Below are 15,580 nucleotides of genomic sequence, written 5' to 3'. Positions count from 1 at the left end.
TTGGAATAGGGGCGCTTATTTACAAAAACACATTCGAAAGGGGGCGCTTATTCGAAAGGGGGCGCTTATTGGAAGGAGGGCGCTAAATCGAATCATTAAGGTAAGTTAAAAATGTACTCCGATGTAACGAAAAAAGGCCAGCACGCGACAAAAGATAAATGCAGAACAGACAAACAAAGGTGAAAATCCTTCATTCCTCTAACAAAGAGAGCAACTTCAAAGAATTATATCCATATCTATGTTCAGATCGATCAATTATAATTCAGATAATCATATGTCCTCGATAAAAGGTACATTTCAGTTGTTTTTCCGCAATTCGTTATATGTATCGAGGTTTTAAGCATAACGAAACAAAATTCCTTAGTCCCTTAACAAGTTTTCGGTTGCCGGTAGTTGGTGAGCAGCGCGAAAAACGAAATAAGCGTGAAAAACGGCGAGGGGCTTGACTAACCCTCGTCTATGTATTTCTCTTTTTTTCCATCCACCGTTCTTTGCGCCGCTTCCCAATTAACTTACCGACCTCGGGGGAGAGGGTGGGGGAAGTATGGCCGTGGATTCGATGTGGCCGAGTGGTCTCAAGTAAAAGTCAGCAGATTCCATTCTACATTGCGCGTGCCCTTGTCCTGGTGATCAAAACGCGGAAAGAACAAAGAGACGAAGTGAAGAACTTGAAGACTTTTTTAATCAAAGACTCCTGGTTTTATTCCAAAAGTAGTTTAGGATTTCCACTTGAAAGTCACTGAAAATAGAGCTAAATTAAAAATCGCAATGTGGGGTTATGTAAACAGGCTTATAACGCAATATTGTATGATTTTATTTTATAAAGTGATAAAAATTAAAACGACCGAACACACTCAAACTCCGTAGCGGATGGCATTACTTTCCCCAAGGTTATATAACTAGGTAAATATGTTCTATTAACCATATATTTATTTACTATTTATTAACTTATTAGTAGTGAGTGTAACCTTGGACTATTTATTTTTTTATTTATATTTTCAAATTATTATAGTGTCCCCAATTAGCGCCATTTACCGCGCCATTATTCAAATAAAGCTACTAACATTACTTTCCGCGGAACAGACTCAGAGCCTAACAACAACTTGTCACAATTTTTCTGAATTAAAAGGTAGAGAAACCCTTTCGGTTCTTGTGAGCTTGCTAAACGTAAAACCTTTCTATTTTCTTTGTCCATGTCTTATCAAAGCATTTTTCATTTTCGTGCCACGCTGTAAGTTGACTCTTCAAGTAGAAAAACTGTTCATCAGACCACATCTCGCTGGAAGCCTGGACTCTAGTATCCCACCGGTTGGGCCCACTGTCATCTCGCTCAGCGGATTTATCCTCTCTTTTCATTGTAACCTGGCCTTGTATGGCGACCTTGGCTGAAGTTGGCTCGCCTTCTTTGATTGTGAAGGTTTCCATGTTTGTTTCTTCATACACGGTGTTTGTGTCTTTTAGAAGAACACACCCATCATCAATGGAAACAGTAAGATTGTATTCGTCGGACAGCTGAGCAATCTCTAGATTCCTACAATAAAAAAAACACGTTCAATTCCTGTCTTCAAATTACAACATCATAATGATTGAAGGAAGTTGGTCTAGAGAAGGAACGACCTCGCAATCTCTATAAACATGTATTCACATGTGAAAAACACATCGCAAAAAACTATCCACTGCTCCCTTGTTTATTATCGTAATAGTTAATTGCGTGTAGCCGTGGGAAATGTCGAAATTTGTAGCCGCATGTAAGGTAAAATTTTTGTAGTGCTTATTTAGCACCTGTGTGAAACGGGCTCAGCTGCAACTTTCGAAAATCGACCAATAAGGTGCTGTTGTCTTGGCAACGATCTTTCCTGCAAGCAAAACAATGCATGGTGCAACATGAAGAATGACTCGCCGGCAACGCTTTCGTTACGACATACGAGAGTAGCCATCGTACAATCAGATAGACCTAGGAGTTGTTTCACTGGTCAACTAGGTTGTGCTACAACGACGTTGACTGTGTCTCTGGAGATCGAGTGACAGTCTTTGCCACAGATGTAGTTGCCACACTATACCCACGACACTCGGTTACTATTTGCAACAAATACGGAAAAGCTGCCACAATGAAACATCTTTCGGGCAACTTGTTCGGCTGGTTAGGTCTTGCCTTTTTGGCCGAGATAAGCTACATGGAACATTACCAAGTTAAACAGCGGTGAAGGAAAACCTTGACATACACTTTTTAAGGTTGATTTTAACTGGGCATTAGCACAGGCTTAAGCAAAAGTACAAGAACAAGCATGAGCGAATAAAAAGTCTAAAAGAGCAAACACTTCCTACGCTGTCTTGACGTGGCATAAGCATAAGAAGAAGAAAAAATTTATACCATCATTATTTATTACACACTTGATGATTTTCACATTGCTGATCCTAGCGGTATGCAGGACGTGTGTCACATATCAACCTAGTAAATGGCCCAGCTCTCCACGAGTCTCTCGTAGCTCAGTAAGTTAGAGCGCCCAACCGGTTTCTGGGAGGCCATGGGTTCGATTCCCGTCGGGGACTCAGAATTTTTCTTTGTCCCATGCTCGTGTCATTGTTGAAAAATACATCTTCAAGAGCAGTTTCGTTTTCCTGTTGTACTTGTGCTTATGCTTATTGCTAGCGAGAACCGCATAAGAAGAATGAGGGTGCGTTCCTTCTCATGTGCTATATGCTTGTGCTATAGTGTGCTTATGCTTTGTGCTCAGTGAAAATCAACCTTTAAAACGTACAATGTACAAGAACCAAAACTGGTAATCCTTAGTTTTGAGGCCTAAATGCATAACTTTGCAAGACCTTCCGAGTATGATGTACAATACGCTCACCTTGTTTTCTTGGGTTTTCTCCGCCACTCAACAGGTAAAATAGCGTGCTTATATTCAGGATCAGGAGGTGCAAGCTCTCGCAGCTGAGCATCCTTTTCCTTTACTTCGTCATTCGATACTCGAACCGGAAGTAGTAGCTTACTCTTACTTCCGGTGTGTATAGAGAGGGTAGACACGTGTGGAGAAGGCCAGACAAACGGCCAGTGGACTGAGGAGAGCGCCAGACGTATTTTATGACCAGCGGCTACAGTGTAGGCAATGGAATCAAATTTAACCCGCGCTTGGAAGTTTTCATGAGGCTTCAGTGGCTGAATGTCCTTTGGTGAATGGCCGCCGAGATGAGTCAAGTTTAACACTCCTGTGGAAAATAAAGAATGTAAGACTTAAAAAAATTACTTCACTGTATTTGAAGTTGTTGATAGACCCGTTCGCAGTTAATGAAAATAGTCAAAACGTAGCTCACAATACAGTATTTTTGGAAATCTTATACCTTTAAATATTATAGGAAATTAACGCTTGTGTTAATTAAGGTATTTGAAATTAACGCGACTTAAATTAACGCGAATTGAAGTAAATATTACTTCCCAATAAAGGAAATAAACGCGAAAGAGAGGGTAACATTTCAAAATGAAGGAAATTAACGCGACGTACACAACAGCAACGTGTTTATTGCAACACTTGTAGGCGTATAATCTTAAACGCAAACAATGTTCGTTGTACTTTTCCCAAACGTAAGGGTTAAGCGAAGGAATCTGACCACTTCGAGCGTTCTTCGCAGTATCAGTGATACCAGCAGATTTCCACCCTGATAAAATAATGCTTTTTCCTAGGAGTCAAGAACGTCTGGACTGCATCGAGAAATTGGGGCCAAAATAATGGAAATTAAGGTCATGAAAATTAACGCTCCACTTATTTAACGGTGCGGAAATTAACGTTAACAAAAATTAACGCGACTTAAATTAACGCGAATGTTTGAAATTCGCGTTAATTTCATGAAGCGTTAATTTTCTATAAACAATTTCTGCAAAATTTTTGTTCTTGAAACATAATTCACAAAATTAATCACAAGATCGCCATCCCGGCTTCAATTTTGATCAGTGTATCATTTCGTATTTGGTCGACATTCGACATCCTCGTACAATGACAGAAATAACCCCCAAATTTATTACTTATTGGGGCTCATCGTGATATCACAATCTTTATTCAAAACTGGTGCATGGATAATGTATTAGCAGAGTTTTGATTGGCTCAGCGGCAGTAAGATATCAGCCATTATATCAGGGCCGACAAACATGGTCCACAAAAATCGTCCGGTCTTTTTTAGAAAATAAAATTAGCAAGATTTACGGATGTTCTGCGGTTCTTTTTCAGCTCGCGGTTGTTGGAAATGAAATTATTACAGCGACCCGCGCCTGTGAAATAATTCTTTACTATATTGTGGTTGCACGTCATTCTGTGAATTATTCCATAAAAGTATCTAACTTCCTTAAGTTGTTTTCGTACCTCTTGTTATAAGTGAAGATTCCCCATTTGGAAACACATCACACAATCTAGCAGCTACCAGAGCACAGGGCCTGTCACAGCTCAGCTGTAGGTGAACCTCGGGAAATCCTAACACTTCAACAGGCTCTTTTAGCGTTGTCGTCTCCCAGCACTCCGCCAAAGCGTCCTCTAACCTTTGCTCTACTGGCAGTTCCTCGAGACTAAACGCCAACGGTAGACCGCCCCATGATCCACTAAGAAAAGAGGACTTAACTGATACCTTGGATTTGATTGGCTCGTTGCTAGTGGATTGGTTCTCTGATGCTAGTGCCAAACCTCTGTCATTTTGTAAAATGAATTCTTGACAATGGACATTAGTTGAAGGCCAGCCGCCCTCCGCTATCCACTTCCCAGGCCAGATGTCTTTTTGATGTGCATTTATAATCCCTGTTGACAGAATGCAGAAATGAATATTTTACGGGCTAGGAGTCCAATAGGCTCGATTTCTGTCACTCTCTCGAGTCGGGGGAAGGAGCAAGGGGTTATTTTTCGGAACAGCAGTTGGTAAAAGACCACAGAGTTTACATAAGGTTAGTATGTATCATGTCAAGTTTTAGCTAAGAAAAAGAACTTTGTCACATCCCTCCCACCCTCCCGCGCCAACGAAATGATTTCATTTTTTAATAAAATCAATTTAAAGGACCTGTTCTACTCCTTTGTTTATTTTGACTGCAAGACTGCTGATGATGCTGATGCTACAACGTTTGTTTTTAAATATAGTTTTAAAACATGTTGTGAACTTAATACTGACCATCCCTCAGGAACAGCCTTATCACGGGTTCATCCATGACACCTGTTGCAAGGCCCTTCAAATGACAGTCCCACCACCTAACGCACTCTTTTAAATGGTCTATCCGAGGCCCTGGTGAAGAATCGGCAGGCCATGCATGGGACCATGGCCCAATTAATGCACGAACACGGCACTTGAGATGTTCCACCATACGGAATACTGCGTCAGTATAGAGATCAGAAAATCCTCCAATCAGGAACACGGGACATTTGATGGAGGTGAAATCTTCAGCAATGGAGCCATGCTGCCAGTATGGGTCACGTGTCTGATGTGACAGCCATTTGTGTACCCACGGTTCACTTGATTTATTCAAGCGTTCTAACCACACTTCCTTCCATCTAGGAGTTCAGTATACATGACGTATTCAGATGGTTATTTAATTATAAAGTTATTCCTCACTCAGGCCAGTTATAACCCTCACATCTTTTGGCCATTATTTACTTCAGTACAGTCTTACAACAAGGAATACCATTTAATGTAACCTGCACTTGCTTGGAAAAAGATTCTAAAATAAAACTCATCATAAACATACGACTTCTTACAACTCTGACTGCGCCCATACATACACATTAAGCCCCAAGCTTAATTTATTGGAATGTGTTGCTGGGGAGGGACTAGCATCCCATTAAGGGTAAGTTATATCACAGCACTTGCTAGTCCTTGCATACAAGTCTGAAATCAGCTTTGCATAACCTAGTCACATGACCATGTCAACGTGACCTTAATAAACATAGGCACGCTAAGCGTGCAGGAGTTATTTTTTCAATTTATGGGGTCGCTTGGGGTGAAACTGGGTGATTGTCCTGTTGGGATGGTTTATGCCATGGGTTGAGCTATTTGTATGGCCCACGGAGTCACTTTTTGCACAAAATTTGCTTGCAAACAAAATAATTTTCACGTGCATTTTGATACATCAGAACTGTTTTATTCAATACGTAAATTTTCATCATTTAATTGAAAAAAACAAAAACTAATTCAATTATCAAAATGTCACAAAATGGCACGTTCTTATTCTGTTTAAAGCCGTTATTTTGTTGCTAGCTTTCTAGCAACCATAACGTGTTACTTTTGTTTGTTTCGGAATACTTTTGGCTTTTTGCCAAACACTGTAACATGATACTGTTGTTTTTCTCAGTTTTGTAACATGACACCTTTGTTTTTTAAAACGAACGTAACACGATACCCTTGTTTTTCTCGAAAAAGCCACGTCTCCATATAGACATTGAACGAAAAGTACTATAATAAACGAAGTAATAAACGAATCAAATCAAAAACCACTTTCTTCGGGAAAGTTCTTTAAAGCGCACTACACCTGGAGTATTTGTTTCCTGTCAGAACTGTTCAACAAAGATTTTCGTTCATTCACAACGTAAATTCTATTCAACAAACAAGAACTAATTGAGTTATCAAATTGTCACGGAATGGCACGCTCTTATTCTGTTTTTGCTATCGATCGTAGTTGCTTTTAACAGCAAAGTTAATACTTGTACCGGTTCATTAAATGTTTGAACGAGATGTTTTACAGTTGATTTTAGTTTACTTTTGCCGTCCGCTTTGCGAAGTTTGTTGGGAAATTGGAAACTTTGTTATGAAGTTGTCGATTACGTTGCGAGTTTGCGAATCAAATTTGCGAACTTCGATACAAAGTTCCTAACTTCGGCCCGACTGAACTTTTCAAGTTTGGTAGTTGAGGAGAAACAAGACATGTTACTCGAAAGTCATGGCGATTTCAGAACTAGATGATTTCAGAACTGGTCAAGGAAGGTTGAAGTAGCTTGAAGTGCAAGACAACGTTTCGCATCAGCGATCACGCAAGTGATTTCCTGATAAATAAACTTTATGCATGTAGAAATTTGGTCAAATTTTAACTTTTTTGTATGAAAACACATATTTAACGATTTCTGTGAGGCATAATCTTCACTGTCTTCAATTTCAAGTCTTCTGCGTTTGTAAACCGGATGAAACTGGATGGTTTACCCATATGTAAAATTGATTTTAATCGAAGCCGACGCGACGCGACAGGGAAGACTAATTTGTTCGAGACAACATGTTTACGGCTCGCTGAACATAAAAGTTTTTTATTTTTATGACATTTGTTTCCAACAGTTTAGCGTAGCAAAGCCCTTTTTGATAACATAATTACAGAAGGTTTTAATAATTTCGGGCCGAAGTTGGGAACTTTGTATCGAAGCTCACAATTTGATTCGCAAACTCGCAACCTATTTGGCAACTTCGTAACAAACTTATAATTAATTTCCAACGAACTTCGCAAAGCGGGCGGCAAAAGTAATGACAACATTATTCTTCAAATCTATATTGTGCAAATGTTATATGTAATTTTTTCTACGGTCAGGAAAGCTAGCCTCTCCAAACGTACGCTCGAATGAGACGAATAACAAGTTAGTGTTGGGCCTTTTGCTCACGGCGTGTGCGTTGTAACTAGGGGAGCGTTACGAAAAACGTTTATAATCCAGGGTTAATTCACAACTCACCAATTCCGCCTCCTACAAATCTAAAATCTTCGAACGAAATCGCTCACTACAACTGTGTCAGATTGCTTCCCCCTTGTACACCACTTTCATAATGGCGGCCAATTTATTTATTCTTTTACAGTGGAACCCCGATATAACGATATGCCAAGGGAGCAGTGAAATTATATCGTTATATCGAGGTATCGTTATATCGAGACTCCCGATATAACGATATAGCCGTAAAATAGCCAAAAATATCGTTATATCGGGGTAAAATTAAAATGTACTTTTTTACTGCATATTATTTAATTAAACTTGTAATGAGAATTAAATGTAGCGTTTCAAGCACGCAGCAATGACACAGTAATGTCCTTAAACAATTTGCAAAGCATTAGACGTTTTCAAGGTTACAGGACCATGAAATAATCCTCACGATACTCATGCTGTTGCCATAAAACGAATGGAGGGCAAAAGAAAGCGCAAGCAAGTCATCGTCGGCCACGTGCCACTGACACTGTCACGAATCTTTCATTTATTTTTGAAACATGGTGGGCAGATTTCCATTAAAGTTACAGGAAAACGCAGGAACAAAGGCATCGGCCTTGAAATCCCGGCAAAGTACAGTATACGTTTGGTCACAAGAAGGAGTCAAATAAACTAAAATTGAGAGAACTATTAATGACACGGAGGGTAAAGGGGCATCGCAGACTGAAAACTGTTAACAGAAACGTTACAGATTACTGTACTCCGATAACTGTAATGTTATTGTAGTAAATTCAATTTTTATTTAACAGTGTAAATGTGTACTGATACTGTAATATCGTTATATCGGGGAAGATTTTACGCTCGGTGCGCTCAATTCACATCGTTATATCGGGAATATCGTTATATCGAAGATCGTTATATCGGGGTACTGTCCCATACATTTTACTGTAACTTTTGCCGGGACATAGCATATTCATCGTTATATCGGGGATATCGTTATATCGGGGATCGTTATATCGGGGTTGCACTGTATATGTATGTTAATTAGCCCTACTGGCCTCGTCAGCATGTGAAAAATTCAAAAGAGTTTTTACTCTAAAACGAGGCCAGTAGGGCTAATTAACATACATATAAAAGAATAAATAAATTGGCCGCCATTATGAAAGTGGTGTATAAACTACAATTTGATTGGTTCTGATAGTACCTGAAATCTGATTGGTGTGACAAACAAACATACTTCACTGACCCGCTGACCCACTGAGTGACTGATTCACGGGACATCGCGGCGACTAAGAGCTATTTTGAAAAAATAACTCAAAAATGGTTGTGGACTGGAACAGATGCAAGAAAGGTAAGAGCGGAATGAAATAAGAAAAAAAGATTGCTCATTTTTAGACCACTAACGTTTTAGATGTGAATTTTATGGGGTTTGAAATTTTGACAAATTGAAAGGATTTTTTTTTCCATTCAGCAGTTTTTTATACAAATCTTCTAAATTTTTAAATCTTCAAACCACCATGACAATTAACAGCAAATGGTTTAAATTGGCATGCATTTAGTACCTCAACCACGTTTTACTGATCTACAAGTACATAATATGATAGGATTTGGCAAAAGGTCCATTGAGGAAGATTATCATCAAGATTGAGGGAAGGCACAGTGGCCTAACGGCTGTTATGCTGGGGTCCAGATTGAGCAGTCCAGGTTCGAGCACTGGATGGGGTCACTGTGTTGTGTTCTTGGGCAAGACAATTTTTACTCTTATAGTGCCTCTCACCACCCAGGTGTATAAATGGGTACCAGCAAATTTAATGCTGGGGGATAACCCTGCGATAGACTAGCATCCCATCCAGCCGGGGGGGGGGGGGAGTAGAAATATTCTTTGTGCTAATTATCTTCATGCTGCTCATTCAAAATAAGTTCTGTCCTGATGGGCCACTAGGCTCGAATGCACACTTAACCTTTACTGTCATTAAATGACTACCGTGTTCCCAAGCTGTCTGGATGAGGAGGCCGTGCATTCCAAAGGAACATGATATGAGCCCAGGACAGCATTTCCCTGGCAAGGACACAGCCGCCACGGTAGTGTATGTCATCAGCATACCGATCATCAGTGGAATAAGTGGATATGATAGTCTTTAGAGCAGGGGGTTGTCTGGCTGCTAACTGAAGGCCATTAAATCCTCCCCAGCTCTTCCCATACATGCCTGGAACCCAACAATGCATACTTCAGTAGGTTCCTAATAATTCAAACTTTCCCTTAATTGATATTGCATATAATGAACCTGGGAATGCTCATGAATATACAATTAACATTCAACAGAAACTATGTTTCAGTGTCAAAAAAATAAACTCTCATAATAATAATAATAATAATAATAATAATAATAATAATAATAATAATAATAGTAATAGTTTTTAACAAGGAAGGTCCTGTCACATTGAGTGGTTAAATTCAGTGAGGTCCTCTCATGATTTCTTTAAAATAATAAGTGCCTGTCGTACACAATTTTACACACAAAAAAGTTTATGATAACACGTTTTGCAGACTATATATGACTAACATTGCTGGGCGACACAGACACCTAGTGGTCAGCTTTTCAGGTCTCTGGGTTTAGTAGGACTTCCACTGGGCTACACTCTGGCTTGGGTCATATTTGGGCAAGACACTAAACACACTCACCTTGCCTATCTGGCTGATCTTCAGCCCAGAGTAATTAACAATTATTCCATTTAAGTGCACTTTGGATATGAGATGTTAGACAGCCAATGAGGTGCATAGCACCAAGTTGACTTTACCTATCTCATGTCTGACAAGTGCGAGTGGAATAATTATTTTGTTAAAAACACACAAGGAATTGCAATATTTGAACTCCCGGCTGTTCTCTCTGATGCATACACCTACCATATTTGTGGTCCATGGTATATGAGCTCATACATTATACTGTGGTCTGAATGTGAACCAATCATAACTCAGAAATTGGAAAATGCTATGACTTGTTTTTAACAAAAATGGGTATTCCCAACTAAATGTAGGGAGTAACCAGTGATTGAGTAGCATCACATTTAGGGAGGAGTAGCCATACTCCAGGATAAACCAGGATAAATTTTGTCAGCATAAGCCACTTTAGCCAAAGCACAGACTTACCAACATTTCCAGTACACCAGTCTTGCTGTGAAATCCAGCTGATGACATCACAACAGTCATCCTGTTCCTGTTTTTCATATTCATCATAATAAAATCCTTCTGAGTCCCCAGATCCCCTCATGTCTACACGGACACAGACATAGCCATGGGAACAAAAATATGAATGGTTCTTTTCATCTCTCTGTGCTGTCCAATCAACTCGGCGATATGGAAGAAATTCTAGAATGCAAATAATACACTGACATTTCAGCCAAGGAAAGGAAAGAAGTTTAATAAATATGTAGTGGCAGAAACAAAAAGGGAGCCCCCATCCTCTTATTGGGACAAGCAAGGTCCATCTTCACCTTAGGGGCCCTTTTTGATCACCAAAGGAACCATCACCAGAATGGACTGCCACTGTTTTGCTGGGTTCCAGGTTTATTAGTGTGAGCTAGGGTCATTGCATTATGTTCTTAGGCAAGACAGTTTTCACCATTTCAGGGCTGCAAATAACAATCGGTCATCGGACATTGGCCAACCAAAATTTGCTGATTTGCGACAAATCCCAAGTGTGGTCGGACATGATGTCCGGACAATTTTTTGATCGTAAATCATTTTACGGCAACGATGAATAAAAATCTGTCCGACCACATTTTTGTTTTGTCCGACCAAGATGGTGTCTTAGTGGGACATATGTCCTTTCAAGTGAAAGAAATTATTTGCAGCCCTGCCATTTACTTTTGCAGTTCCGAATCTCCAATCAAGCCTCAGTTGTTCAAAGGTTGGATAATGCTATCTCGATAAATCCCTACCCAGTGGACAGCATAGTTTCTTTTGTAAACACTAAGCAATAGCAATTTATCCCATTGATTGACTCTTTGAACAACTGGGCCCAGGAGTGTAAAGGGTTTATACCCTTGGACACTTCATGCTACAGAGACTAGAAGCCACTCAGCCACTCAGCCACTCAGCTGTGAAATAGGCTTGATTACCAGCTACTGTTCCCCTCAAACAGGGATGTAGCTAAGAAATTACTTAGCCGGCTAATCAACAAGCCCAGCTGGCTAAAGTTTCTGTTGGCAGCTCTAAAAGTTTACCTTAGTCTCTGTTTTCATGTGAAATTTCAGCCGGATTTTAGTTCTCTTTCAGCCGGTAAAATTAGCCGGCAGCCGGCCCTTAGCAACATCCCTGCTCAAACACCCCCCCCCCCCAGAACAGAGGCAGGTTTGGAGGCAAAGGCAGGTTTGGAGACAGCAGCAGAAATCAAGTCTTGTGTTTAGAAAAATATTTAGAGCCAAGTATATAAATGGTCAAAACTATTTTAAATCACAAAGAGATTTACACACTACCCTCTTGAATGCACATCAGCATTGATCCTCAGTATCTCATTACAGAGGCATGCATGTGTACCAACATATAGAATTTCTGCCTCATGAAACCTGTGTACACCATTAGGTAAATCTCTCAAAACAAATTCTCACCTAGTATAGCGGGATATTTGCCCCCTCCTGCAGACTCATCCGTAGTTTTATCAGCCAATTCTGGGATCCAAAGTTTTGCTGCCAGTCTGGTGCCATCACGCATAGGGATCCAAGCCAATGGGGTTCGATTCACAGTATATGACATATTTGTTTACGATGTATTTACATTCTGGAAATTGACAGAGTATAATTAGTCATGGTTTCAGCCAGAATATAACATCATAATTTTATATACAATTACATTGACATGTGGCCTGACCATCACTTCATGTGCTCTTATATAATTTTTAGAAGTGTCTAGTGTAATAGTGGAATAGGCCACTGATCACTTTACTAAGGATGGGCTGAATTATGATACCAAATATTCAATTCCATGATACCAAAGAATAATTTTAATAGTAGTACTCGCAAAACAGGTGACCTGACATGCTGAGCCTGCTTCTCCTAGTCAGCACCTGCTGTTTATGTTTATATTGATCATGAGTATCACCTTGAGTAAAAATAAATGTTCTTGTAAATAACATCCTTAAAAAATGTCCTTTATTTGGTCAAATGAATCAAGTGACATTATTACTAGGTAAGTCAATAGCATCATAGAATTATGTACCGATCAAATCGAAACTTCAACATCCCCCCCCCTCTCCACATACCACTGACTGGCATTTGACTTATCAATGTGTCCGTGGGGGGGGAAGAATTTGACATTTGTGGTTGTTTGGGGGCAGGGAATTTGAAGTGTTATGGGAGGGGTGGGGGTAGATAATTTTGAACAAATTGCCTCAATGTTGTGTTTACAATTCCTCAAGGTTTCATGGCGGGTTGTCCTAAAACCCGGAATGCCGGAAACCCGGAATGCCGGAATGCCGGAAATCCGGATAAGAAAGCCCGGAATCCTAAAACCCCGAATGACCTTTTTGTGTACGCCTTTTTCAATAAAATACGTGGAAATTTGTTTTTGTTTTTTTGGGGGGGGGGGGGGGATTTGGAAGTTTGTTACCAGTTTCCAATTACGTTGCGAGTTAGCGAATCAAATTGTCAATTTCGATACAAAGTTCCAAACTTCGGCCCGACTGAACTTCGTAATTTAGCTAGTTGAAGAGAAACAAAACATGTTGTTTCAAAGTCATGGCAATATCTGAACTCAATGATTTTAAAGGAAACAAGTAACGGCGGGAATATTCCAGCGATTCTTGCGGCTCAAGTTGCAAAACATTTGTTTGACCAAATAGTCGACGTCAATAAAAACCTTACATTGTGTTAACTTGTGCAGATTAAAACCTTCTGTAGTTATGTTATCAACAAGGGCTTTGCTACGCTTAATCGTTCGAAAAAAGCCATAAAAAAATATAAAAGGCTCACAAACTTTAAATTAATGTTCAGCGAGCCATAAACATGTTGGCGTGACAAATAAGTCTTCCCTGTCGCCTCGCTTCGGCTTCGATTAAAATCAACTTTATGTTAAGATCCTGATGGGTAAACCATGTATCCAGTTTCATCCGGCTTACAAACGCAAAAGACTTGAACATTAAGATTATACCTCGCACAAAGCGTAAAAAATATTTTTTTTTACAAAAAGGAAAATTTGACCAAATTTCTGACTGCATAAAATTCATTTATCGTCAAATTACTTGCGTGATCGCTGGTGCGAAACGTTGTCTGACACTTCAACTGAATTATCGCTTCCATCATCAAGTGACGAATATATATCGCCCCCCCCCCCCCAAAAAAAAAATAACAAATTTCCACGTATTTTATTGAAAAAGGCGTACACAAAAAGGTCATTCCGGGTTTTAGGATTCCGGGCTTTCTTATCCGGATTTCCGGCATTCCGGCATTCCGGGTTTCCGGCATTCCGGGTTTTAGGACAACCCTTCATGGCTACGTTCGTGGCTCCTGGTCGGAATCCTCACCGAGATTGGGAAGCTAGAAGGCTTTAAGGATCATGCAATTTCTTTCTTTCATGACATAATTTGTAGCTGCAAAAAGGAAGGGCCTGCAAAAGCTTTAAAGATAAATTATTTGTTTCAGGTTTATTAATAATAGGGGAATTTGATCGCAAAATGGAACTGTAATGTGGGGCATTTCAACACTATTTTTCACTCAAGGGATGGGAATTTGAACAACAAAAACTTCAAAAGTTCAAATGCCCAGGGTTTGCCTGGGGGACCATCTTCAGTTGAAGTTTTGATTTGATCAATACTGACATCAATATTTCTAAAAATATCAAGCCAGTTTGGTTTAATCAGTATAAAATTCAGGGATGTAGCTAAGAGCCGGCTATCAGCTAATTTCACCAGCTGAAAGCTGGTGAAATACATTTATCTACAAAGCGATATTTCCACGTCGATTTTTTTCCGGAGGCTATATTTTAATATTCAATGATTATATGTACAGGGAACTAGACACATCAGCTTAATTGGGTCTGTTTATTCGCAATTACTTTTTTACATCGATTAAAGACGTTGCATAAATCATTTCGTAGCGATCGTGGAGGAAATTAATAATTTGTAAGCTGACATAATGTATTCTCTTGTTTAGGAAATTGTCCCGGGAAATTGTTTTAGATCACGAGATATTGAATATAGCAATCTTTGCTCGCCAGAATTACAGAATATAAAGATTTTACGTTTTATCTACTATGGCCCATCATTCCACCAAAAGAATTTGAATCTAAATTCAAATGTGTTAGAGAAAAATACCTTCCTTGCGTCGAAAATTAAATATTTACATAAAATGTTCAATTTACTCACCAAATCGCCAATATGGACTTCTTTCGACCTTCGAACCTCCGATCCTGCATACTCTCTGAGCAGAAAAGATAGGAGACTGGAAACGAATTAATCCTTTCGTACCACAGGACAACCAAGTTTCCAAAACCTGGTACCGACAGTCTCCGAAGGGTCAGCAAATGGAAGGAGCTCTGGAAACGTAACTGGATTAAAATTCGAAAGTTGTTCTCGTTCTCGGAGGCAAGCGTGGCCGAGTGGTTTGGGGCGCTGGTGTTGTAATCCGGAGGTCCCCGGTTCAAGACCTGCCCTGGCCACTAGCTGGATTTGTTTCTCGGTTGTCCCGAGTTTAAATCCTCGACCACGCTTTGTATATAGCCAACTGGTCTGCCTCCTGCCAGTTGGGATTTTTAACCTTGTTATGTACATTTGAAAATATTTGTTTCCTCTGTTTCAGTGGCATGCCTGTAAACTAGCTATCTCGTAGAGATATGAAGCTAAGTGCATGACCACTATAAACATTAATTTTATTTATTTATTTTTTTTTTTTACTCGTTCTCTTATCTGAAGGTCCCTATTAGCTGGAGCTGATCAACAAACTCTCTT

At 39.6% G+C, this 15,580-nt stretch overlaps 2 protein-coding genes across 2 annotated transcripts in view; both read right to left on the bottom strand.

Moving 5' to 3' along the window:
- Positions 1-15,580, bottom strand: part of LOC144634432 (dehydrogenase/reductase SDR family member 7-like) — a 113,912-nt gene that overhangs the window by 14,446 nt on the left and 83,886 nt on the right. The window lies entirely within an intron of this gene.
- On the bottom strand, positions 1,066-15,051 carry LOC144634425 (cocaine esterase-like). The gene is made up of 8 exons (XM_078493376.1): positions 14,999-15,051; positions 12,249-12,417; positions 10,789-11,007; positions 9,625-9,847; positions 5,146-5,522; positions 4,356-4,781; positions 2,853-3,210; positions 1,066-1,531 (listed from the first exon to the last, which is right to left on the bottom strand). The coding sequence occupies exons 2-8, from the start codon at positions 12,391-12,393 to the stop codon at positions 1,162-1,164; spliced, it is 2,118 nt and encodes a 705-aa protein (XP_078349502.1). The 5' UTR covers positions 12,394-12,417; positions 14,999-15,051; the 3' UTR covers positions 1,066-1,161.

Source organism: Oculina patagonica, chromosome 13 (assembly GCF_052425735.1).
Source record: "Oculina patagonica isolate OP01 chromosome 13, crgOcupat, whole genome shotgun sequence".
NCBI classification, from domain to species: Eukaryota; Metazoa; Cnidaria; class Anthozoa; order Scleractinia; family Oculinidae; genus Oculina; species Oculina patagonica.
The sequence above is the reverse complement of the archived record's forward strand: the minus strand, read 5'-3'. Positions and strand labels throughout refer to the sequence as shown.